At 42.3% G+C, this 26,501-nt stretch overlaps 1 protein-coding gene across 6 annotated transcripts in view; it reads right to left on the bottom strand.

Annotated features, from left to right (window-relative positions):
- opcml (opioid binding protein/cell adhesion molecule-like) overlaps window positions 1–26,501 on the bottom strand; it is a 2,217,520-nt gene that overhangs the window by 58,759 nt on the left and 2,132,260 nt on the right. For all 6 annotated transcript variants that reach the window (XM_072593129.1, XM_072593128.1, XM_072593130.1 and 3 more), the window contains one exon: window positions 7,970–8,090. In XM_072593129.1, coding sequence (XP_072449230.1) covers window positions 7,970–8,090 — 121 coding nt within the window. The remainder of the gene's footprint in view (window positions 1–7,969; window positions 8,091–26,501) is intronic.

The raw sequence follows: 26,501 nt of genomic DNA, 5'->3' as shown, positions 1-26,501 counted from the left end.
ATTGCAAAGCATTGCTAACTTTATTTAAAAGACAAAATACTTCAATTAGTCCAATTAAATGACTAATCATGATTAACCTGTGTTTGGTTTGATCAAGTTTCTAAATTCCTCAGTTTAGATTATTACTTGTTAAACAAAGACATCTTTCCAAGAATGCCTCGTTCTTCTTCCTGATGAAGGGTTTACGCCTGAAATGTCGACTCTTCTGGTCCTTGGATGCTGCCTGACCTGCTGTGCTTTTCTCGTGCCACACTTTTCAACTCCTCTTCTTATCACTCATTAAATTAAGAAAATCTGCCTTCCATTCCTGGTCTGGCCTACATGCACGCCATCCCCACAGCCTGCCTCTTAACTGTGCTTTGAAATGGTTGCAGTAAATTGCTCAGTTCAAGAGCAATTAGGGGCAGGTAACAATCCTATCCTTGCCGATAATGAATAATTTATTGTACATCTACTATTATACATTCAATTTCAATAAATTTGCAAACATTTCAACATCATAATTCCAAACAAACTCATCTCTATCCTCCAAGACCTAGGTTTCAGCTCCCCACTGTGTAGCTGGATCCTCAACTCACTGCCCCATAGATTGCAATCAGACAGAATAGGCAAAGACACCTCTGCCACCATAATCCTGAGCACCAGTGCCCTGCAAGGCTACATTTTTCAGCCTCTGACGATACTCCTTATACACTCACAACTGTGTGGCAAAGTTCCATCTCAAATCGATTTACAGGTTTGCTGACAACACCAATGTTTTAGGTTGGATCTCAAACAACGATGAGACAGAGTACAGGAAAGAGATTGAGTGCTTAGTGGCATGGTGTTAAGACAGCACTCTCTCCATTGACATCAGCAAAATGAAGGAGCTGGTTGTTGACTTCAGGAAATGGAGTGGAGGGCAAGTCCCTGTCTGAATCAATGGTGCTGAGGTGGAGACAGTCATGTCACATTCCTGAGATTGATGATCACCAAAGATCTGTCCTGGTCCACTCACATCAACATGGTGGTCAAGAAAGGACAAGAACATTTCTCCTTCCTTCGGAGGCTAAGGAAATTCCTCATATCCACAAGGACGCTCTGACCAATTTTTTATGGATGAGTATTGAAAGCATCCTATCTGGATGCGTCAGTGTTGTATGGCAACTGCTCTTCACAATACCGCAAGAAACTAGAGTTATGAACACAGCCCAGTCCATCACACAAACCAGCCTTCCAGCCATTGTCTACATCTATACTTCATGCTGTCTTGGGAAAACATCCAACACAAACAAAGACCCCTCCCACCCCTCTTCAATTGGGAAAAAGATATAAAAGTTTGAATACATGTGCAATTAAATTCAAGAACAGCTTCCTCCCTGCTGTTGTCAGACTTTTGAATGGATATTTCAAATGTTAATGCTGATCTGTCTCTCTCTCCGCACCTTCTCTGTGGCTGTAATTTTACATTCTGTTTTGCTCCCCGATGCATTTTGTAGCATACGATCTGCCTGTATCGCATGCAAAACATAATTTTTCATTTTATTTCAGTACATTTGACTCCAAAATGGAGGCAAAGTAGGACACTTCAGCCAGAGCACTCAGTGATTAGCACTGCTGCCTTATAGCACCAGGGTCCCAGGTTCGATTCCAGCCTCGGACGACTCTCTGTGTGAAGTTTGCACATTCTCCTGGTGTCTGTGTGGGTTTCCTCCGGGTGCTCCGGTTTCCTCCCACAGTCCAAAAGATGTGCAGGGCAGGTAAATTGACCATGCTAAATTGCCCATAGTATTATGTGTATTAGTCAGATGGAAATGGGCCTGGATGGGTTACTCTTCGGAGAGTCGGTGTGGACTTGTTGGGCCGAAGGGCCTGTTTCCACGCTGTAGGGAATCTAATCTTATTCACTCCATCCATTTCTTTTTGCTTTTATCTCTCTTTTGTGTTTATTTTCTCTTCTTTTTCTTGGTGACATCCTGAACTCCATGTTTTAGGACATACCCAGATTCCTGGTCTTAGTGAGGACTCAGACCCTCAACTTCAGCACAAACCTGGGAGGTGTCCTCTCAGCATGGTGTGGTGTTCCCTTGGCCAGGCCTGGGGGTCTCTTAGGCCCAGTCTGGTTGTCTTTCAGTGGCCCGTGGCAGTCTTTCAGCCCAACATAGACCTCCAGTCTTGAGGCGATTCTAGAGTGGTCTCCAGGCTTCAAAAACTTCAAGCTGAATCCTGGCACAGATTGGAATCAAGGCGTGGCACATACTGGAATCAATGATAGGCCTTCATTCCAGTCCGCGCAGGCCTAGATTTAGTCCGTGCCAGGCCTTAATTTCAGTCTGTGCCAGGCTGTGATTCCAGTCCGTGCCAGGCCTGTGCCAGGCCTTGATTCCGGTCAGTGCCAGGCCTTGCTTGCAGTTTGCGTCAGGCCTTGATTCAACTTCATGCCAGGCTTTGATTCCAGTCCATGCCAGGCCTTGATTGTAGTCTGTGCTAGGCCTTGATTCCAGTCTGTGCCTTGATTCCAGTCCATGCCTTGATTCCAGTCCATGTCAGTCTGGACTAAATCAAGGTCTGGCACTGATTAAATCAAGGCCTGGCACAAACTGGAAGCATGGCCTGGCACAGACTGAAATTTAGGGCTAGCATGGACTGGAATTAAAGCCTGGCATGGATGAGAATCAAGGCCTGGCACAGACTGGAATCAAGGCCTAGCACAGACTGGAATCAAAGCTTGGCACTGACCGGAATCAAGGCCTGGCATAGACTGGATTCAAAGCTTGGCACAGACTGGAATCAAGGCCTCGCATGTACTAAATCAAGGCCCGGCATGGACTGGAATCAAGGCCGGGCACAGACTAAATCAAGGTCTGGCACAGACTGGATCCAAAGCCTGGCACAGACTAGAATCAAGGCCTGGAATGGACTGGAATCAAGGCCTCACATGTACTAAATCAAGGCCTGGCATAGTCTGGAATCAAGGCCGGGCACAGACTGGAATCAAGCCCTTGCATGTACTAAATCAAGGCCTGGAATGGACTGGAATCAAGGCCTCACATGTACCAAATCAAGGCCTGGCAAGGACTGGAATCAAGGCCTGGGATGGACTGAATCAAGGCCTGGCACTGACTAAATCAAGGCCTGGCACTGACTGGAATCAAGGCTGGGCACAGACTGGAATCAAGACCTGACATGGACTAGAATCAAGGCACAGACTGGAATCAAGGCTGGCACAGACTACAATCAAGGCCTGGCATGGACTGGAATCAAAGCCTGGCATGAAGTTGAATCAAGACCTGACACAAACTGCAGACAAGGCCTGGCACTGACCGGAATCAAGGCCTGGCGGAGACTGGAATCAAAGCCTGGCACGGACTGGAATCTGAGCATGACACAGACTGGAGGCAAGGCCTGTCATGAAATGGAATCAAGGCCTGACATGAACTGGAATCAAAGCCCGGCATGGACTGGAGGCAAGGCCTGGCATTGACTAGAGGAAAGGCCTGTAATGGACTGGAATCAAGGCCTGGTACAGATTAGAATCAAGGCCTGGCACTGACCGGAGGCAAGGTCTGCCACAGACTGGAATCAAGGCCTAGCATGGACTAGAATCAAAGCCTGGCACAGACTTAAATGAAGGCCTGACATGAACTCAAGGCCAGGCCTGGTACAGATTCGAGGCAAGGGCTGGTATGCACTGGAATCAAAGCCTGGCACAGACTGGAATTAAGGATTGACACGGACTGGATTCAAGGCCTGGCACAGAATGGAATCAAGGCCTGGCATGGACTGGATGAAAGGTGCCAACATGGACTGGGGTAGAAGGACTATTATTCTGAAGTCTTTATTTCCCTATTTTCTAATTTATTCTTTGGATCTGTAATGCTGGACTTTTTCTCTCTTTGTTTTTCTAATTTTCTCCCATCTAACTTGTATTAAAGCATTTATATCTAGGAACCTTTGTACCTCAGATGCCACCATAAGTGGTAACTTGTAAACTATTCACTGTACTCATCTATGTACATGCGACAATAAAGCTAATTCAATTTGATTCAACAATAAATCAACCAAATAACAATTCTGCTGGCATGCGAGAGGTTTCTGGGTAACAAAGAATTCTACACATATTTCAGGAATTTCATACTGATAAAAATATTTGCATCACAGTTAATGCCTTTTTAAATTCTATTTGCATATTTGCACATTTCATTCATTTCAATCTTGTCAGCAACATTTCCCTATTGTTCTGAAAAGGCTGCAGTAGCATATATGTAAACAATATTATATGGGATAGGAAAAATAATCTAACATATTATGTAATTTGCAACATTATTTTCCTAACATTGTTGATATTGTTAACAAATGGGACAAAGATAAACAAAGCTGGTTACTGTGGTTTTCAAATTTTCTATCGTAATATGGTGATTGAGAATCATAGAATCATACAGCGCAGAAGAGGTTCTTCAGCTAATTGAGTCTCCACCATCAAAAAAAACGATGCTACTTTTACACTAGTCCCATTTTCCAGCACTTGACCCACAATCTTGAAAGTCACGACACTTCAAGTATTCATCCAAGTACTTTCTAAAGTACATGAGGTTTCCCGGCTCACATCCCCTTCTGAGGATTCCAGATTCTCACCACACTCTGAGTGGAAAAAAAATTCCCTCAAATCTGCTTTAAACCACCTGACTTTCACCTTAAGGTTATGCCTCCTTGTTGTCCTTTTAACTGGGTGGATCAGCTGCTTTTTATTCACTCTGTCCAAACCCTTCATAATCTTAAGCATCTCAATCTGGTCCACTCACAACCTTTTCTGCTCCAAAAAAATAACCCAAGCATATCCAGCCTCCTTCATAGTGAAGATGATCCATCCCAGGCAACATCCTTGTGAATCTCCCTGCAAAGCAATTGCATCCTTCCTAGAGTGTGGCGACCAGAACAGCACATGGTACTCCAACTGTGGCCTGATCAAAATCATGTACAATTCCAACATACCTTCCCTGCCCTTATAATTATGCTTCGACTGTTAAAGTGCAGTGTCCTTTATGTCTTCTTGGCCACTCTATTAACCTGTCCTGCTGTCTTCAAGGATCTGTGGACAAGCAGCCCAGGATCCCTGGCATTCTTGGGAATTTCTCAACTCAAAGAAAACAATGGAGAGTGTCTGTATTGACAGAATATGAAGCAAGTTTGATCTTTAGTACACAGAGATCACTTAAATTCCTGTCATCTCAGGTTCACAATTGTTCAATGACCTTGGAGTTACAGCACTATAATTTTACAATTTGGTATTCAGTGAAAAGTGTTGGCAGACTGAAGTGCATCACTACATGGCATGCTTTTCAAGCTGAGATGAAAAATCACTGGAAATATTGATGTGCAAAGTCTTTGTTGTGTGTTGAAAGCCACTTTTCCACAATTATGCTTTTAAAAATTGAAATAATTTCTGAATCTGAGAGAATTCGAATAGGAAATAACAACTTATTCATGACCACGGTAACTTGGACAGTTGTTTCATTTTAGGTTTGTGCTTTCTTCTCTGTTTGATTAATATCCTTTGCCAATTTGCATGGCTACTTTTCATATAGTTTCCATCAACATGGTAGTAGATAGCAATCTTGAATTTGCCTTCTGTGACAAACCTCTATTAAAACAACTCTAATTTTCCATGACTGTTGGTGAAGTTCTGCCATTTAGATTTGAACTCTGTTGGTCTAGGCAGCCCATCGTTCCCATAACAGCTCAGTGGTGATTGAGAAACTCAAATCTAGTGAACATAGGTCAATTTTTCTTGCTGCTATCATAAAATCTGCCCATCTTATCGGAAGAAGTGGATCTTCCGGGTGGCATGGTGGATCAGTGGTTAGCACTGCTGCCTCACAGCACCAGGGTCGCATGCTCGAACCCAGACTCGGGCAACTGTCTGTGTGGAGTTTGCACGTTCTCCCCATGTCTGTGTGGGTTTCCTCCGGGTGCACCGGTTTCCTCCCACGGGTCCAAAGATGTGTAGGTCAGGTGAATTGGCCATATTAAATTCCCCATAGGGTTAGATGCATTAATCAGGGGTGGGTTACTCTTCGGAGGGTCAGTGTGGACTGGTTGGCCCGAAGGGCCTGTTTCTGCACTATGGGGAATCTTCTCCCCAGTAAAGTTGAGAAGCTAACTAACCCAGGTGGGATCCACATATGGAGATGCGTATGTCCCTCTGCTCTCCAGTTGTATTGTGGTGGGGAGTGGGGAGGTAGTGGGGAGGTGGGGGGATGTTGCGATGGTGGAGATTGAATTGGCTTATTTGTCCAAATAGTTTCAAGTAGCAACAGGATCACATCTTAACTTCCAGCTTCACAATTACATAGTAAGGGCTGAAAAAGCACTTCATACCAACCAGCTTAATGGCCTTTGGAAGGATTGTTAGAAAACTAAACATTTACAAAATATTACAGAAAATCAACATTTTCAATGTTAACTTCTCATGAATAGTTTAGCCTTGGCCTAATAGCTTAACATATCACTCAGTGCAGCACTAAACCATATGGTCATTGTCTTATTTCTCCCTTGTGCCACCTAAACTGTTCACAATTGCCTTCAACAATTCTGGACTTAGTTGGAAGCAAAATTGAAATCAGTGTGTACATTTTTCAGTATTATCTGTCCTTCCTTGATTAACACAGAATCAACTGAGAACTAAACTGAGCTGATTGCTAACACACTTGGTGATCCAACATCATGTCAACACTTGCAGTCTAGTCTCACACATACAAAATTACTACTGGGCTGCGTTACTCAAGGATTGCTTGCAGCTGGTACTGCAGCCAGAGTTAAATGATCCACGAGAGAAAAAAATATTTACACAGCAAAGTTTTTAAAGCCTGGAAATATCGGCAAAATTCACAAAAAACAGGACAAAACCAACCTGGCCAATGCCTGCCTCATCTGTCCACTCTTTAACCTCAGTAAAGTGATGGAAGGCGTCACCAATATTGCTATCAATGCTCAGCAAATACACTGCTCAATGACACCTTATTTGGATTCTGTCAAGGATACTCAGTTCCTGGTCTCATTACAGTCTTAGCTCAAACATGGCATAAAGAACTGAATTCGAGGGTGTGATTGGAATGAGTACCCGTGGTGTCGAAGCCACATGCGACAGAATGAGGCATTGAGTAGCCCTTGCAGAACTGGAGTGAATGGGAATCAGGGAGGAAAGTCTTCACTGGTTGGAGTCATACCTGGCACAAGGAATGTCAATTTTGGTTTTTGGAGATCAGTTGACTCAGCTCCAAAGCATCTCGCAGGAGTTTCTCAGGCCAGGTAATCAACCAAGGTTTGTGTTTGTACTTGACTTGGACTGACAGAATATACCAAAAGCCTCTCTCTCTCGCCATCTAGATGGCACCTTTTCTGCTAAATTTGAGTGTATCAATATTCTTGCTCGGAGACAGAGGATTTTTAATGGTAGACTTCAGTTTCAAAATTAGCATCACCAGTGACTGTAGACATCAGCAACAATTTTAAATTACCAACCAAAGACCAAAATCTTTGGATGGCCACATCCAACTGGCTCCAACCAGTGAACACGTACTTACCTTTCCTTTCTCATATAACTTCAATCCCTTGCTTGTATTTTTACCTGCAAGGTGTGGAAGTCAGGACACTTTATAAGATATTTAACAGTTTTACCTGTGTGGGTGCAGAATAAAACTGACCTTTTCTTATGTTAACTCAAACCTACATGTTTGAATGGTTATTTATACAGTAAAATGGATCAGTACACACTGAATTGATAAACACATTGTCCCAAACCTCTGCTCCAAACAAGGAATGGAAAAAGTGTGGAATCATACCACGTCTTCTCAATCGGTCCTAACACCAATATATATTTCTTTGAAACATATCCACATGCTATCTGTTGGCATGACAAAAATAAATATTGTCCCATGTGCCATTTTCACGAGAAATGTTAAAAGGAACCCTCTTTATAGTTAAACACTACCTTCGGTCTTCTTTGTACCATTCAAACTCTGGTGACGGGACAGCAGCAGCTTCACACTGGAGAATGCCTTTCTGTCCAACTGCTGCTCCGACATTCCTAGTATCAGGGATGTATGGAGGGTCTGTAAAGCCAAGCAAAGAGAGCCATCAGTGCTAGTCTGGAACAGCAATTGATCATCCATAACTACATCTCCGTTTGAGTAAATACAAGTGGCTCAAAAGGTGCAATGTTGCTACCAGCACAGTATAATTCCTATTCAAATGATGTGTTAGTGATCTGGCAGTCATGGATCCTGATAATTATTGTTAACAATCAAGTGGGAACTTAGTTAGTATTTCATTTAATGGTAAAATAACCAAACAATTCTTGCAGCTTTACCTTAGTCAGTGAAGGTACTTCTATATTCCTGAAAAATTAGACATAGAATTCTGGGCAAACTAAGGTCCGTAGCCATCAAAACCAAGAGAGGTGAATGTCATTGCCATACTATTTCACTGAACACATGATTAAAGCAAACCATCCTTCCTGAACATCTCTATGAATTGCTCCACAGAGGCTGGTATCCCATCACCAAGTCACCCTTTATTTACACATGTATAGTACTTGACACTGATCTGGCTTCCTTCTCGGAGTGAAAAGAACCTCTGTTTATCTTATTTTTTTTCTACCACACTATCGCAGTTAGGCGTTAGTGCTTATTTTTACCCCAGCACCCATGTTGTATGTGTGCAGGTGTGAGAACCTCTGTTTATATCTGTCAGCCATAGCTCCCTGATTAGCCCAGGTTAACAACTCCGATCAAGAAACGCGTATTCTATGAGATCCAACCAGCTGATCTTTTTACAATCACTAGACGATACACTGCATGCAGTTTCAGAAGGATTTTGTACAATATTATTTTTCTTTATATTGAATATGGAATAGATCTTTTTGCAAGTGTCTTCTTTCAGGATATATATAAGGACACGGATAAGAAAATGGTGCTGAGGAATGGGATTGGAGCATCTTGAGAGATGTTTTTAAATCCAGCCTGCAACGACAGGATACACACTTACTTTCTGTAACAACTGTGTGAGCTTGTGTGAAATGATAGATCAACCGTTTGAATGAGCATCAACAACATGGATAACAATCATTTCCTTTTGCTGCTTTGTTTGCCTTTGCTTGCTGTGCTCATGTGGAGGTCATAACGTGAACCACCCAAAACTGCCCATTGATGCTTCTAGATATATCTCTTCTTTGGATGTGTTGTAGTTCAGAGATCAGCAGGTATGCAATGTTCATAATGTAAATGTTGCAAAGAAGCTCTTAGGTGCTGAACAATTTGTCTATTTCAATAAATTTCCATCAATTTTCTTATTACATTGGTCCTATTAGATTAATTGAGTCTGAAAGATCAAGTTAGTTTTAATATCAAAATGAAATTTGAAAAAGAACATTTATTTTTAAAATAAGTGAACTTCATCATTACAATTCTTGAAAACTGAAATTCTTCATTGTCTTCTCTTTTTATCCTCAGTTTCTCCTTCTGATGTTGCCATGAAAATATCTCTGGTCTTAATTTCCCACGTCCTGACTTAATTCCTTTATCTGTTGAACTTAGTAATCTTCTCAAAACTTCTTGTCTGATATAAACAATTCAATTAGGTAAAAACAAGGACTGCAGATGCTGGAAACCAGAGTCTAGATTAGAGTGGTGCTGGAAAAGCACAGCAGGTCAGGCAGCATCCAAGGAGCAGGAAAATCGAAGTTTCAGGCAAAAGCCCTTCATCAGGAATAAACATAAACCATAAACAATAACCCATAAACAATTCAATTGCTTTTTCTCTATCCCATTAGGAGTCTTTGGCTGTCGAATTATAGTCAGATATCGACCTCATTTTGCAGTATTTTATAAGACCCAGAAATGAATCAATATGATGCTTACTTCAGTTGCTAATAAGCTTTGAAGGACCTAATCCAAACAACAATTTAAATTCAAATCATATTATTAATCTTTCATAATCATTGATTATCGATAAAACGTGAGTTTTACTCCTTTCATGTTACAACAAGGAGAAACTAGAAGCCAATCCTAAAGAATCTGTACATGCTGTATGAAGCATCACAAGCTAAAGATCTAGCTTTGACACTTTTTTCTGACAATCTACGACATAACAGGCAGTACCTTGAACAAGAGAATGCAAGAACATATTCATTGTGTAGAAAATAATAGGACTGTCTCCCAGGCAGCCATGGGTAGCTTGGATAACAGCTGACTTGGGTTGCTTGCAAAACAGAAGCATTTGCATCTCACAGAGGAAGCTGGAATGGGATCAAGTATCAGCTGAAAGGGCTGAGAATCCCAGTACTGAATTGGAAATGCATGTTCAGAAGAAGTGTTAAACATTAGGGATTAGTACATGTTCCAAGGAAAAAAAGGCTGAACAAAAAAGCAAAGATCTTTGTTGGATCCATTTAAGAGATGCTTACTTAAAGATATGGAAGCTTTCTATTGGCACCCTGGTATTTGCTGAGAGACTTTGCGCTCCTGTAGAATCAGAATATTTATTGTGTGCCTATATGCTGTTAAACAAAAACATTTTTTTTTAATTGAATTACTGTTTGAGAGTTCTGAATCTCCAGAAGATTTGCATGTTGTGGTACCCTACATTGAATGTTGTATGAGAAACACAGTTATAGTACCATATTTTGACCACAGACTTTAAAACATTGTGCAATTAGACGTAAGAGACAAAGGACAAGATTTGCTTTCCAGGGATGGGAAACTAAGATGGCAAAGTTTCTGAGTCTATCACTTCATGGAATTTTCATGGAAAATTCATGGAAAAACAATCACTTCATGGAATTTTCATGGGGGTGTCCTTATAACTGTGCAGGAGACCTGTTTACTGTCTAATGGAAGACAGTGGTTAGACTGACCAAACTGGAACAACAATCAGGCTCCTTCCACTATAAAAGAAGAAGGGGTCTACAAGGAAAAGGATATTTCAGGACGGAAACCCCTCTTTCCAAAATTTAAAAATCTTAAAACAAAATTAGGTTTTTTTAGGCAGGGCATCAATATGGGGATGTATCTGCCTGGGGAGGCATTCTGGAGTTCAGTCTATGGGTTGCTCCTGAACCCAGAATCTAGATTAGAGTGGTGCTGCAAAAGCACAGCAGGTCAGGCAGCATCTGGGGAGCAGGAAAATCGACGTTTCGGGCAAAAGCCCTTCATCAGGCATAGAGCCGGGCTTTTGCCCGAAACGTCAATTTTCCTGCTCCTCAGATGCTGCCTGAACTGCTGTGCTTTTCCAGCACCACTCTAATCTAGACTCTGGTTTCCAGCAGCTGCAGTCCTTGTTTTTAACCTGCTCCTGAACCCAGATAAACAGGCCTGACTAGAAAGTTCTGGTCTGCCAGGTAAAAACAATGACTGCAGATGCTGGAAACCAGATTCTAGATTAGAGTGGTGCTGGAAAAGCACAGCAGTTCAAACAGCATCCAAGGAGCAGCAAAATCGACGGTTCAGGCAAAAGCCCTTCATCAGGGTCTGCCACCTGCTGGAACCTGCAAAATCCCAGTTAGTCTCCTTGAATGTTCCTCCACAGACTCTCACTGGAGCCAAACAGCCTGAAGATACAATGGACCCAGGAACCAGCATGCCAGGACTATTCTTTAGTTTCCATTTGTCTTGATCTGTCATACGTCCAGGTCTCAAAATCCTGCCCATAATGTTAATGCAAACAGCAATCTGTTTCATTAACGTCTGAAAAGCAATTGTGCATGTTTGTAAAATCTCACAACAACTCAAAATGTGTTATGACCAATGGAGTGCCATCACTGATAGATACAATTTAACCAGACTGTTTGGGGATGCTATACACTTGTGGAGCAGGTGGGACTTGAAAGCTGGCCTCCTGCCTCACAGGTAGGAACATTATCCTGAATCCAAAAGAGCCCTCCCATCTCTGATATAATGCAGGAAAAAGCAATTTGCAAACAAGTCCTGAAGATTGCAATTAGATCTATTTTTTCATAATGATATTGATTGAGGGATAAACATTAGCCAGTGCACCAGGGAGAAGTTCTTTCTCTTCTTCAGAACAGAGCACTATAGTGTCAACGAGCAATATTTGCTTAAATCTCTGAAGTGCAATTTGAAGTTGTTTGCAATTCAGGCAAGAGTGTTGCCACTGAGTCGCTGTTGGCACTTTGCTCATTAATCCAATTTTTCCATTGGACTATTCCAAGTTGCTGAATTACAGAATGATTCTTAATGCCTTTTGGACTGCCTTGGTGATTTCTGAATACAATTTATACTCGGTCTAAGAAACACAACTTAAACATTGACTGAGAATTACTGATGACTCTTACAGAGGCAAGTTTTAAGCATGACAAATTAATCATTTTTAAAATGGTAAAGCAAGATTATTGATCTTCATGACTAAATGACAATTTGGTTCAGGCATTAGTGGAAAACCCCCAATCAATAATTCATTTAAGAGCCAGCCAGTTAAACAAGCCTCACATAACAAATGTCATGAACATTAGAAAAGATGAAATGTGCAGCCAGAATGCTTAATACCTGAATTAACCGTGCCCTTGCAGAAAATAAAATCTGAGGAAGGTCGCACAAATCATTAACTGAAGTGACTGAGGATCAGTTCAGTTGGGCATTATGGCTATTTCCAAATCAGAGATTCAGAAGATGCATGCCACACAATTAATAATTGCGATTGCCATGCTTGTCGCAACGTTCTTATTGATTTTTATTGTTAAGTCGAACATTGAAAGGTTAACTCTGATTATATGAAGCTGACACTGATGACAAGAATGACAAGACCTTATTGTGACTCCCATCAATAATTCAAATGAGCCATTCAATTACTGTCCTGAGAGGAGATAAATAGAGATATTTTCTTCTTTAAAAAGGAGATAATTGCCATTTTACTTTTTTTTAATTAAGGAGGTTGAATACACAAGACATTCTCCAGCATGGATTTTGACATTTCTAAAAAAAGTCCACGGTACCTAAAAATGGCGAGAAGTGGATAAAGACTGTGATGCATATGTCTTTGAGTAATACCACAGGAAGCACATAATTGGTGATGGGACCCAGTCGATGGTACCTTGTAAGTGATTCCAACCTCTCTGATCTTTATGGCGAAGGAAAGGTGAACAATGTGATAATAATGACCTTGCTTGCTTGAAGGGATGCAATAGCACTGAAGTTGATACCCATAAAACCTTTAAAAACTGCAGTTGATGCTGTGCATCCCCCAGTGTAAGGTTGGAGTAGCAGCTGTGTCAGGTGACATTCAGCTTTCTATCTGAAACAAATACTGATCAGAGATGCCCCAACATTGCAGGATGGCTGTGAGAACTTATACAAATTGTTGTTCTTCTACAGAGTTTGGACAACTCTAATTGCCTTTGAGAAGCTCCAGGTGAGAACTGACAGTTCATCTTTAGTAGATAGACTCAAAGTACTGTTAAGGAGGGTGTTCCAAGATTTTTAGCTCATGGTGATAAAGAAATGGTGACACATTTCACTGTCAGCATGAGTTGCAGATTCAGAAGTTCAAGGTGGAGGTGTTCTTATGTGTCTGCTGTCCTTGTTATTCTAGGTGACGTAGGTTGTGGTTTAAGAAGTGCTGTCAATGGAAAATAAGCACATGTCTGCCAATTTCAGGCCAGAAAAAGTTTTACCACGTTGGGTTGGGAACCTGAGATACTGTAGGCTTCTTCAAAGAGAACTGCTACAGAAGAAAAAATAATCGAACGTGTAAATTTAGCGGCTGGTTGATTGGAAAAATATCAACGTGGGACTGATGGGATGTAACACCTAAGAGTGTCAGTGAAACTTCAAATTGTCTGGACAATGAATAGAAAGTATGAATCTCTTGTGAATGCAGATATAAATCAGAGGCTGACGACTGTTTGCTCAACAGCCAGCAAGTTACTTCCCAAACCTCAAGCACATTTTCTGTTTTTCCTTTGAGGGACAAAGGTTTACACAAGAACAGGTTTTAAAAAGCCATTTTCAAGTCCACTGGTGTGTGCTGGTAGGACTGAACATTTTCATGTGCATGGTTTGGGATCAACATGTTGTGAAGGTCACTGTGGAAAGAATTATCCCCAATGTTGTACGTAAGGACCAGCTCTCACTCTGACTTGTAAAAAAATCAGCTAGCTACTAGCCAAACAAAAGGGAAGCACAGCAAAAGAAGAACACCTTCTCACTCTGAACATTAGTATTTAATCACAACTGAAAGGAATCAGCATGACAGAATTTCAGCCAATCTACAAAACTAAGGATTGTGAAACCGACTGTTCAATTACCATCGTCAATGCTATGAGTAAGCTGTATTACAACAACCAGATTGTACAACCATCTGCAATTTGTGAAAACTTCAGAGATTTTGCCAAGTAAACTTTTCGGTTCACCCCTTATTTCTAATCTGTATATATGTGTGCTGCAACAATATTGCTTCTCATGTTTGGGAATTAATAAAATCACCTCTTCCAGCAATTTTAAGAAAACCTAAGTTGTCTCCTTATAAAACACAAGTTTATTTGGATCTGGGAGAAAGGTATATAAATTAACCTTGTAACCAACCAAGGGTGAATAAAGAACTGGAGTCAGTTCATCCCTTTTCACCCGGAAGTGTAACAGCTTGGGGTATTCCTTCTGGAGTCATAATAAATTGAGGAACATCATCTGGGATTTGGTCATAACAGAGGCAGCTTAGTATCTAAAAACTGGTATTCCATAGCCTAAATTAATCCTCTGAGTAAGCCAATATTGCTTCACTTTAATCTCAAACTTCTAATATATAAGTGCATGCCATAATTATTTCTTCAGGGATTCTTTATTGTCCTCATTTTACTTTGTCTGCATCGTCTAACTATGTTCCTAGTTGGTTTCAAAAACTGCTTCAATAATACATTTTTTGTGACAGGAAAACAGTTGAAGGATCAATGTCTGATTCAATATTCTACCTTCCTTTAACCTAACTCTCAACTCAACTGTCAGAGACTCAATAATTAGCTACCTGTAATGAAAATCTGCCTACACGGATCTGTAGGAGCCATTTAATAATGGCAAATAATATTACAATTTGAGAGGAAAAAAAAATCACACGACAAATTGGAGCAGAGACATCAGGAATACTTTAAGCAAAAATGTCAGCATTAATTTGAGGTGCTGGAAGCTCAAAAATCCTTTTGAAACATCAACATGCAATTATGGAATACTTACAAAAGACAATGAAACAATTACTGTACAATAGAGACATGCAATGTTTTCTGTCATAGAAGAGTCACAGAATTTTTATGTCTCATTGAGGACTGATTTTCTGAACATTCAAATTTTTAATCCAGGTGTACAGAAAGAGAGTTCACAATGGAAGACAGCTGCCGTTTTCTCCGGTCCAGCTACTGGATTGCTGGGGGAAAAAAAAACTAAGAGCACAAAAAGCAGCAGATGCTGAAAATCCAACATGAACAACATTAGATTGTGTCAGCTGCTACATGGAATAGTGAATCCCTTGAGTATCTCGACATTCCACCCCTCTTTTTATTACACAATAGTTCAGTTGCTCATCAACCTTCCCCTTCCTTTACTATACTATTCTAAACATTTACTTCCTCTCTGGAACAATTAGATTAGATTACTTACAGTGTGGAAACAGGCCCTTCGGCCCAACAAGTCCACACCGACCCACTGAAGCGCAACCCACCCATTCCCCTACATTCACCCCTTTACCTCACACTACGGGCAATTTAGCATGGCCAGTTCACCTGAGCTGCACATCTTTGGACTGTGGGAGGAAACCGGAGCACCCAGAGGAAACCCACGCAGACACGGGGAGAATGTGCATGGTCCACATAGTCAGCCGCCTGAGTCGGGAAATGAACCCGGGTCTCTGGCGCTGTGAGGCAGCAGTGCTAACCACTCTGCCACCGTGCCGCCCACAACAATTGTTAGTCCATTGTCTCAGAATAATTCCCTTTTTGCCATGCACCATCAATGATCTTATCATTTGATCATAACTGCCCTCCTGTTTTTCCCAATCTTTCCATTATTGGAAAATATTCAGGAGATTAGTTTCTTTTAATGTACACCTTCCTGAACCCCTCACTTCATTAACTATTCAGACACTCTGCTTTGTCCTTTCAATGTCTTTTTAATTTCTGGAGTGGCTGGTGTATTCTTGGAGATCTCACTGAGTAGAGTGGGAGCTCAGAAAACTTGGTGGGACTGGTGGGGTGGGGTTGGCAGGGGAAGTGGAGGCATCAGGAGAGGTAAAAAAAACAACCCAGAAGATTGAGAGAAGTGGGGGATCTTAAACCTGGAAGAAGGGATGGTAAATCAGGGAGTTCAGAAGCTAGGGTTGGGGTCAGAAAGGAAAGAATCAGAGGAGATCAGAGATGAATCAAAAAGACTAGAGATGAGTCAGGGTGATCAAAAGAATCATTGAGGGAAGTTAGAAGTATTGGAGATAAGGGTGGGATGGAGTCAGTGTAGGTTCAGGGGAAGGGTGAGGTAAGTGTGGAAATCCCATGGAGGAGAGCAGGACTGTGGGTGATGAAGATCAGAACAGTTCAAGAGGTTTGAACAGTTGGAGGTGGGGACTGGAGTTTGGAGGTGGTCATGGATGAAGTAGATAAACTGAAGCAGATTGTTCACCATAAATACAGAAATTCCTATATGTCTTTCAGCATCCATGGAGACAGAAACAGATTTAACATTGTGATTTCAATGACTCTTCTTTGGAGCTGCATTCAGAAGTTCTGAAGAAGTCACGCTGGACTCGAAACACAAAGTATCTCTCTCCATGGATGCTGCCAGACCTGCTGAGTTTCTCAAGCACGTATCATTATTATTTCAGATTTCCAGTGTTCACAGTATTTTGCTTTTGTTCCAAGATGCATCAGTTTAGCTGCCAGGTTTCCCGAGAGCTGGAAAACTAGATTCGTAAGGCTTAGAATTGAAATGGTGGTGAAATATGAGGCTTACAACCTCATTTTAATATTTAAATTATGAACACATCTCTTTGAAGTAGGTTTCTCACCCATCCTACATCTCACTTCTATTACAATTGGAGTTGGATAGATTTGGAGTCGGCTCGGGTCAAGATTCAAAACTTTTGAGCATTTTTACATCCCGTGCCCAAATGTGTTTTGATGCACTATTTTGGCTATTAACCATTTTCAATCTAATTGCAAATAGACAAAAATGGCTGAGATTGTCTCCTTCACTAGAGAGTAAAGATTTGGGAACAATCCTTTGATCCACATGATAATGTTCAGTCGTTACATTTTTGATCATGCTCGCCTGTTTCCATTGATACTCTTCATAATATACACTCAGCAAAACAAAAAGAACGGGGAGTGAGAGCTGGAAGGATTAAGTTGAGATTGTAAAGGTCTGTAAATGAATCTACCACATGCAGAGAATCTAGTAACAGCTCTGAGTTATAAAATATACAACAATCACAACATACTTCCAAATCGCAAAACCTGTTTACATTTTAATTACTAAAAAGTGATATGAAAACACAAGTTTGCTGAATTGTTTCCATGATTTCGATTTGCATCAGTCAAACATTTGGCCAAGCATCCTCAAGTAGCAATTTGGCTCTGACAGTAGCCCTGTTCCTGAAAACATGGATCTCAACTTGGCCAATTGTGTTTTTGAATCCTGCAACTTAGCTTGGCTGCTATACAAAGATGGAATGAAGAAATCAACTGTTTCGTGAGAAAGTAGATTCAAAACCCTCTGCAGACATAACTTCACTCATGTATTGAGAAGGAGTTAAATATTAGTTTAGTATACAATTCATGGAACAGTCACTACTGGTGTGTGTGTCTGTGTGTGTGTGTGTGTGTGTGTGTGTGTCTCTTTTGCATTTGCACCAATCCTCATCCACCACCCACGTGCACAGAAATGGGTGGACATGCTGTAAACTGGGACCCTCAGTGAAGAGCTGCACAGAGTACATGAATAACAAATGTTTGGAGGGATATGGGCCAAGCCCAGGTAGTTGGGGCTAGTTTAGTTTGGGATTTCAGTTGGCACGGACTGTTTCCATGCTGTATGACTCTACAGCTCTAGGATTAGTATAGTATCAGAATGCAGGTCCTGCCAAGGACTCCATACAACCTCAATACCCATGAGAGTTGCAGTACTGTCACTTGCTGAGTCAAAAGACTGTGGTTATAGTTTAGGTGTGAAGGCCATGGTTGGGGTATTTTGTGGTGATAGGAGTAAAATCTTGCCACGTTAGTTAAATACATTAGAAATAAAAATCCAGGGTCATTAATGGTTATCTTGGGCTGAATTTTACGATTTTATGGCTAAGTCTCAGTTTTGTCAAGGTTCTCACCTTGAGAATAAATGGAGCTTTTTTGAGCTTAGGTGTAACTATAATGCAAGACTTAACAAATCGATTAAATAAAAAAAATTAACAACCTACTGACAAAAAAAAATGTTCTGTATGTTTTCATTAAATATCAATTTTGTCGAGTTCTTTGAAGGGTTTCTTTCCAGAGGTTCCATTTTTCTAAACTTGCCTCAATAACCTCCTACCTGCCTCTATGACCTCCCTTTCGTCTGACTCGATCAAAGCTATGAATTTATGGATTATGGCAATTTACAATTTGATAAAGGTCTGTGGACATTTATTGAATATATTACACTGGTGACCTGCAGCATCATTGTTCAGGGGAAGGAGACTGATTGTGCAGCCTTTCAGTTTGAACAACTTAAACCTATATCAAGCAAAAAAAAACTTTCCCTCTTGATATCCTGTAGGAATTCAGAATCTTGCATGTACCGACTAGGATGGTTCTGGGGACAGTAAAGCTGGCTTCAGTGACACTAGCTCAGCAAAAACAGATGATTCGCCAATGTCACTGTTCCTGCCTGTTACTCTATGTTCCAGACTAATACAACGTCAACTGAAAATAGAATAAGGGTTAGCTTCAAAATAGGAAAAATGGCAGGTGAGACAATGCCTTGGAGCATGTTATCTGTGATTTGATAGTGCTGGAAGGAAGTTTAAATTAAGGAAAAAAGTATCTGGCAATTGAATAGTTTGAGTCCATATCTGAAATCTGCTCTTGATGTCTTTGGAGGAATTATCAGTCGAGCTGTCAGTGAATTCCAAAATCAAGCAGCAATGAATTGACAGCATTCATTAACACAGAACTGTTTAACTTGCACAGTTTGTGGTGACAGGAGTAAAATCTTGCCACATTAGTAAAATACATTAGAAATAAAAATCCAGGGTCATTAATGGTTATCTTGAGCTGAATTTTAGGATTTTATGGCTAAGTATCAGTTTTGTTAAGGTTATTACCATGAGGACTAATGAAACATTTATTCCATATCTTTCTCAACTCACCTCAATAACCACCTACCCCTGCCTCTATGACCTCCCTCTCACCTGACTCTAGCCTCCACCTTAACTTCTGATGTTCACCAAGAATGTCACCATTCACAGAATGTCCTTTGAAAATCCAGCGACTTAGTTACTGAAGCTGTCCTGCTTATGACTAATGATGGATCAGAATTTGTCAGAGAAGGGGAACCGGGTACTGTCATTCTCCAGCAGGGAGCTGGAAGTTCTGGTTTGCAGAGGAGGGGTATCCCCTTCCTGGAGGATGGACAACAGACTGCCAACCTAGACTGAAGTCACCAACCAGGTCAGTGTACTCTCTGCAGGCCAGAAAACACAGCAATGCCACTAGAAATTCAATGACCTGCCAGCCTTCACCATACATACCACCACCTTCTCTCTGCTTCCTTACACTCAATGTTTGCTACTGCACCCACATCCCACTCAGCTTCATACTCTGCCACTCTCATGAATGCCTTCAACATCCTCCCTCTCTCCCACTTGCTCCATCTAATCTCCGACCCAATAATCCAGCATGCCCTCTGTGCTGCCTATTCACTCAGCTGGGCCACCTTATCACCTTTCAACTACTTACAGCAATGATAAAGTCTTGCACCCACTTTTATCTCCCTCCTGTCCTTTCCCTCATTCCAGGAGACAGCCCAGAATGGCCAGACAAGTGCTGGGGTGCCTGCAATAAATCCCTTACCCACTATAAGGAGAGCACCCTGACCCTTGCAGGAGAAGACAAGGACTGCTCCTACAGTAATGCCCAGATATCTGAGTCCTACCAAATGAGTAAGTACTACTCTTTATTCCACTGAAACTCTCACATTAACCCCCAGTCAGTGTTATTGCTTGCACCCAACTTCTAACCATTGGCCACAATGCCTTCTCACGCTTGTGGCTGACAGAGGGATGTATATGATCTTGGTGGAAAAATGGATGACTCGACCAGAGCACTTCCTAGATTTCTAAGAAAGACAGTTCCAAGAGTTCAGAGGATGCACCAGCAAGGCTGCCTCCTGCAACCTCCGTCAGTTCCGATGCTTACATCCCGGCTGGAACGGGCAGAGAACATTTAGGAGCACAAGCTGGTGATCACCTCACTGTGACAGCTGGCTGAGGAAGAGAGGTCTCGAGCTGCTGGAACCCATAGTCTGCTGGAGACAAGGCACTTGCTCAGCGCCCCGCCATGCATGAGAGGGTCTTGGTCCCCATTCACCGGGAGGAACAGGTGCAGCAAATAAGTATGTGGGAGGCAAGTGGCACTTATTCTCCAGGAGGGCAGCCATCCTATGGTGACCCAGCTGTCTCAAGCGAGGGGTTGCCTCAGCATGCCTAGGCTATCTACACACAAACAGCCCTGGGGTCACCTGACCAAACCTCTCAGCCAAAGGGCTCCATTAGTGAGCAGGTTGCCTCCATCCCATGGAGGTGCCAGTGTTGGACTGGGGTGGGCTGATGAAGGGCCTATGCCCGAAACGTTGATTCTCCTCGGATGCTGCCTGACCTGCTGTTCTTCTCCAGCACCACACTCTTTGCCTCTGATCTCTAGCATCTGCAGACCTCACTTTCACCTGGGGTGGACGAGGTCAAACATCACACCACACCAGGATTTGTCCAATATGTTTATTTGAAATCACAAGCTTTTGCAGTGTTACTGTTGGATAAACCTGTTGGACTATAACCTGCTGCCATGTGATTTTTGACTTTGTCCCCCCATCTGAACCGTGGAACGTGGGATAACACGGATACACCTTGACAGGAAAAAAAAGCTTTAAGTGCACTCTGGTAGCATGGGTAACAGCATATAATTGATCAGATTTGTCGAAGTGTGATTGGTTTTGCAAAATATCTTTTTGTTCAAGTCTGCCTAGCCCAAATATAAGTGTGCCAGCATGACATCTAACTTCACAGTGCCCAGAATGTATCATAGATTCTTGTCTGTGTTGAAAGACTCCTGCATGTTTGGAAGCAAGCTGTGAATACCATATACCAGGGTAATGAGTTCTGCTAGCAACATTACCTCTTGTTGTAAAACCTTTCACTTCTTTCCCTGATTTCTGTGTGCAAATGTACTGTTGTGAATAAAGTGCTCAATAATGTACCGGGCAGTTGTGTACAGTTTACATTAAGCAAGTGTTTTAGGATCAGGGGGCCAGTAGGATTGCACCATACCCATGTACCCTGTATATGGGCACAATAAACGGCATCACACCAGTGGGTCCTCCAGCCTCTTCCTTCACAACTCAAGACACATCCCGCCCACTTTTTTTGTCATTGCATACCTTTGATTTCCAGCATGTTGGAAGGTGACAGAACACACTCTTCAGCCAGCTGCTTCCTGCCCCTGCCTCTATATTTGGGTGAAACTCCAAACATACAGATTGCCTTCCTGACATCCCTTAATGTAAACTCCATTGCACCTCCCCAGGTCCCCTGGGTCTGTATTTGTTCACCTTTCCCATCTAACCCCAGGCATACAAGGTAACCATAACAGTTGTGGCTAGAACCTTCTCCCCTGCTTGAAGCCAGAATGCTCTTGTTCATGGATGAACACCCTTTCCACATCAATCCCTTTCACATCCATCCCACTTTATGTCTCCTTCACAAAAACAGCTCATCCCCTCTCCGTCGCAACAAGCCATCTCCCCATCTCTCCCCCCCACCCCACCCCTGCCCTGTAGCTTCAAGTTCCCTTGAATAACTTCTGCTGAAGGGTGACTGGATTCAAACTGTTGACTCTGCTTTTCTCTCTACAGATGCTTCTAGATCTGCTCACATTCTTCAACACTTTACATTTTGCTTCAGATCTCCATTGTCCACACTTCTTTGCTTTATTTTTTTATTTTACATGAATAGTTCCCGAATCTCCAAGCTGCAGAAGCCATCTCCTTTGTTACTCCATGCCCTCAAACCTCCCTTCCCTTAGTCTCTCTGGATAGACCAGACAGACTGACTGCAACTAGGCCAGACAAACACCCAGACAGGTCGGGATGAGAAATTTTCAGACCCCTGACTGATGCCTAGAGATCTCACTGACCATGTGAGCCCCATCACTCAGACCAGATACTATCCACAGGATAGCTATTGGACTAATTGTGATTCACTCCCCGGAATATGGAGGCATAGATCCCCTGAATAAGAACTCACCAGCTGGATGCCTGATCATGGCCAATCTCCTGAGCTAGAAGTGGACACTGCCTTTGATTTATGATGCTGAGACCCCCTCTTAACTGATGAGTTCCTCTATGGATATTGGTGAGGAATATACCCCTGCATACATGATGTAATCGTGTAAGCTACTGACACACATTGCAGGTTTGAGATTGAAGTTACATACTGCGGTGTACTAAGATATATACCCCCTAGATTAACTTTAGAGTGTGGCACTGGAAAAGCACAGCAGGTGAGGCAGCATCCGAGAAGCCAGAGAATCGACGTTTCGGACATAAGCCCTTCATCAGGAATGAGGCTTGTGGGTCGGCGCTGAGTGATAAATGGGAGGGGGATGGGGTTGTGGGGAGGGTAGCTGAGAAAGCAATGGGTGGATGAAGGTGAGGGAGAAGGTGATAGGTCAGAGGGGAGAGTGATGGACAGGTCCGGAGGGTGATACCAAGTTGGAGGCTTGGGACTGGGATAATGTAGGGGGAGGGGAAATGCAGAAGCTGTTGGAATTCACACTTATCCCATGTGGTTGCAGGGTCCCAAGGTGGAATATGAGGCATTCCTCCTCCAGGCGTCGTGTGGTTATGGTTTGGTGGTGGAGCAAGCCCATGTCCCTACATGTCCTTGATGGAGTGGGAGGGGGATTTGAAGTGTTCATCCACAGGGCGGTGGGGTTGGTGGGTGCGGGTGTCCCAGAGATGTTCTCTGGAGCAATCCACAAAAAGACGTCCTGTCTCTCTGATGTAGAAGAGACCACATCGGGTGCAACGGATATAGTAGATGACATTGGTAGAGGTAGAGGTAAATTTCTGATGGATGTGGAAGGAGCTCTTGGGGCCTTGGATGGAGCTGAGGGGAGTGGTGTGGGCACAGGTTTTGCACTTCCTGCAGTGGCAGGGAAAGGTGCCAGGAGTCGGGTGTGGGGGTGTGTGGTCCTGACAAGGGAGTCATGGAAGGAATGGTCTCTCTGGAACACTGATAGGGGTAGGGAGGGAAATATACCTTTGGTGGTGGGGTCTGTTCAGAGGTGGCGGAAGTGGAGGACGACGATGCAATGTATAAATGTGGGCTTGGAACTGAGACAGGACTGACTGCTAACCAGCAAGACCAGTTCCCTGCATGTTTACTGTACTAACTGGCATAACATGGCCAGGTACAGACATTGCGAGCATGTAAGTTGGCACTGTGTGAGCAAGTGCTAAGGCAGCAAGTAGTAGCTCTGAAATGCAGCCTGGTCCAATCTGTGAGCTGGGTGTCTGTCCATAAACACAAAGTGTCCTTGCAGCAGCCTGTCAATGCCAGCTTTCTTCTGCACCCTACATTGCAGGTCAATGCCTCTTAAGCAAATCAACTGGGCAGGGGCCATGAGTATCCTGAGGGGTTGGCAAATCTTGGATGCCAAATGTCTGTGAACAACATGTGTGGATATGGTGCCTATGGATCACGCCATGGTATGCTGTTTGGTGCTGAGTAAGATGGAGGCTTTCCACAGCTAGCGGTGAGCTGAAGTGGTCAGATACCTGTCCTGACTTTCACATTGAGAACTCTCAACATCTACATTTGGTAAGATTTGAAGCTTCACATGAAAGAGCTTACATGTGCAGTTAAATAAGGCAAAACAAGCAATAATCCTCCTTAACTAGGCAACTTGCCCCTGCTGAGTGAGAATCTTGCCTCGATGCCCAGAGGTTATATAAAAGACAAATCTTGCCATAGTCAGGTTTGATCAGGCCTCTCAAATCTAATTGATTGTTCTGAAATCCCAGTTGATTCACCTGCCTTCATTTAGGGAAGGAAATCTGTTAAAAGTTCTGAGGCAAAGTCAATAAGAAAGATTAGCTGTATTTCTCTGTCCACAGGATTTGTCCGGCCTGTTGTGCATTTACAGCAATCCCTGTCTTTAGTTCAGGTTTTGAGTATCTGCAGTATTAGATCTTTGATATTCTATCACGGGTCCTCAGAGCATCCACATATATTCATGGCATCAGTTTGGTTTGAGTTCAACACAGGCTTTCAGAGGAGAGAAACTCCTTTACCCCATTGTGCCACTTGGTCCCTGTGGGAAACTCCTTCCTTAAACCATTTCTAAGACACTGTATATTGAATATCTCGTTTCAATTAATCTACATTGCAGAGCTGTAAAAATGTACTGGCAGCACAAAGGAAAAAATAATATTGGTGCCAAACTATATATAGGTGTTCACAGTCCTCAGGGCATTATGTTTAAATCTATTCCATGCTGATGCTTATAGTAGTTTTTTTTTGTCTTCTTTGCTGCATATCACAGATATGACAGCTAGTGACTAGTCAAGGCAAAAGAAATAAGTTGCAAACGCAAAAATTATCTTGGCATCTTGGCTTTGAACAGAAGCAGATTTGGCAGCTAAGACAGTGCAGTCCTGAATTGAAGTGTCTGTCACTCAGACAATAACATCAGCAACCATGTTTATTCCACAGCAGGATTCAGATCATGCACTAGTATCAGAATTACATCAACTCTTATTTTGTGGTCCCCGTTGCTAACTTGCAGCGTTTCCGTCAAAGGATGTATTGTTTTTGAGACAGGACTATTGTCGAGGTGGCACAGTAATTGACTCCAGAGTCATGGGTCATCACAATGCAAGATGCGAAGAAAAAAACAAACGGTTGCTTCATTGACCAAACCTTCCTTGAAGCAGCTCATCTGTGACTTTTTCTCTGTCACATCTGCCAAAGAAAATAGACATGTCTTTTAAAAATTAGTTGCTCTTTCATGGTATGTGAGCATGGTTGGCAAGGTCAGCATTTATTACTCACCCCATTGTGACCAATAAAAGTCTTCCATTAACGATGGACCTTCAGGCAAGGGATCATGAAAAAAGGATATTTTATATTTTTTTTTGAACACAGGAACTAGCTTTAGTCTATACACAGTAGCTTGTTGCAATTATCGACCAAAGGATGGATATGAACAAGGTTGGGAGCATTGACTAAAATTCGGACAGACTATAGCAGAGATTTTGCCAATGAGGAATATGTGTAATTGCCCTAACATTATGTGATGCACATGGCAGCAGAAAAATCTTTCCGGTCATGGAACTTGTAAGAGAAATCATGTCACAATTGAAATGCTCTGAAAAATTTTACCTTACTTCCCTGATCTTAAATTGACAATTGCTTTCACAACTTTAGATGACTGGTGGCTACAGCATCTATCATTGGCTTATGTCAGGGATCCCTTGCATAACATAGATATTTGGAAAGGATGACAATTAGCTCAATTGCCAGAACATTTAAATGCCATGCATGAAAGCATAAAAAGCATACTTTTAAGGCTGAGGTTTCAGGAAAAGATCAGGAGAGCTTTGAGTTGTCATATCTGGTCATTGTGAATGCATGTTCATCCCAGAGATGTGACATTTTTCTCAAAGGGAGGGAAAATAGAATGGGAAAATTCAAGAAAAGCTATAGGCACTGATGGTAAACCAATGGTCTTGCAACATAGGGTCATAGAGCTGTACAAGCATGGAAAGAGAACCTTCGGTCCAACTCGTCCATGCTGACCAGATATCCGAAATTGATCTAGTCCTATTTGCCAGCATTTTGTCCATATTTCTCTAAGCCCTTCCTGTTAATATATCCATCCAGATGCCTTTTAAATATTGGACTTGGACAAATTTCCACCATTTTCTCTATCAGCTGATTCCATACATACATCACCCTCGATGAAAATGTTGCCTCTTAGGTCCCTTTTAAGTCTTTCCCCTCTCACCCCAAACCTATGACCTCTAGTTCTGGACTCTGCTTCGCCAGGGAAAGCACTTTGTCTCCTTACCCTATCCATGTCCCTTATGATTTTATAAATCTCTATAAGGGCACCGCTCAGCCTCTGACACTCCAGGTAACACAGTCCCAGCCTCTCCCTATAGCTTAAACCCTCCCACTCTGGCAGCATCCTTGTAAGTCTTCTTTGAACCCTTTCAAGTTTCATA

This window comes from Chiloscyllium punctatum, chromosome 23, assembly GCF_047496795.1.
Source record: "Chiloscyllium punctatum isolate Juve2018m chromosome 23, sChiPun1.3, whole genome shotgun sequence".
Lineage (NCBI taxonomy): Eukaryota > Metazoa > Chordata > Chondrichthyes > Orectolobiformes > Hemiscylliidae > Chiloscyllium > Chiloscyllium punctatum.
This window is presented reverse-complemented; position numbering and strand designations above follow the sequence as displayed.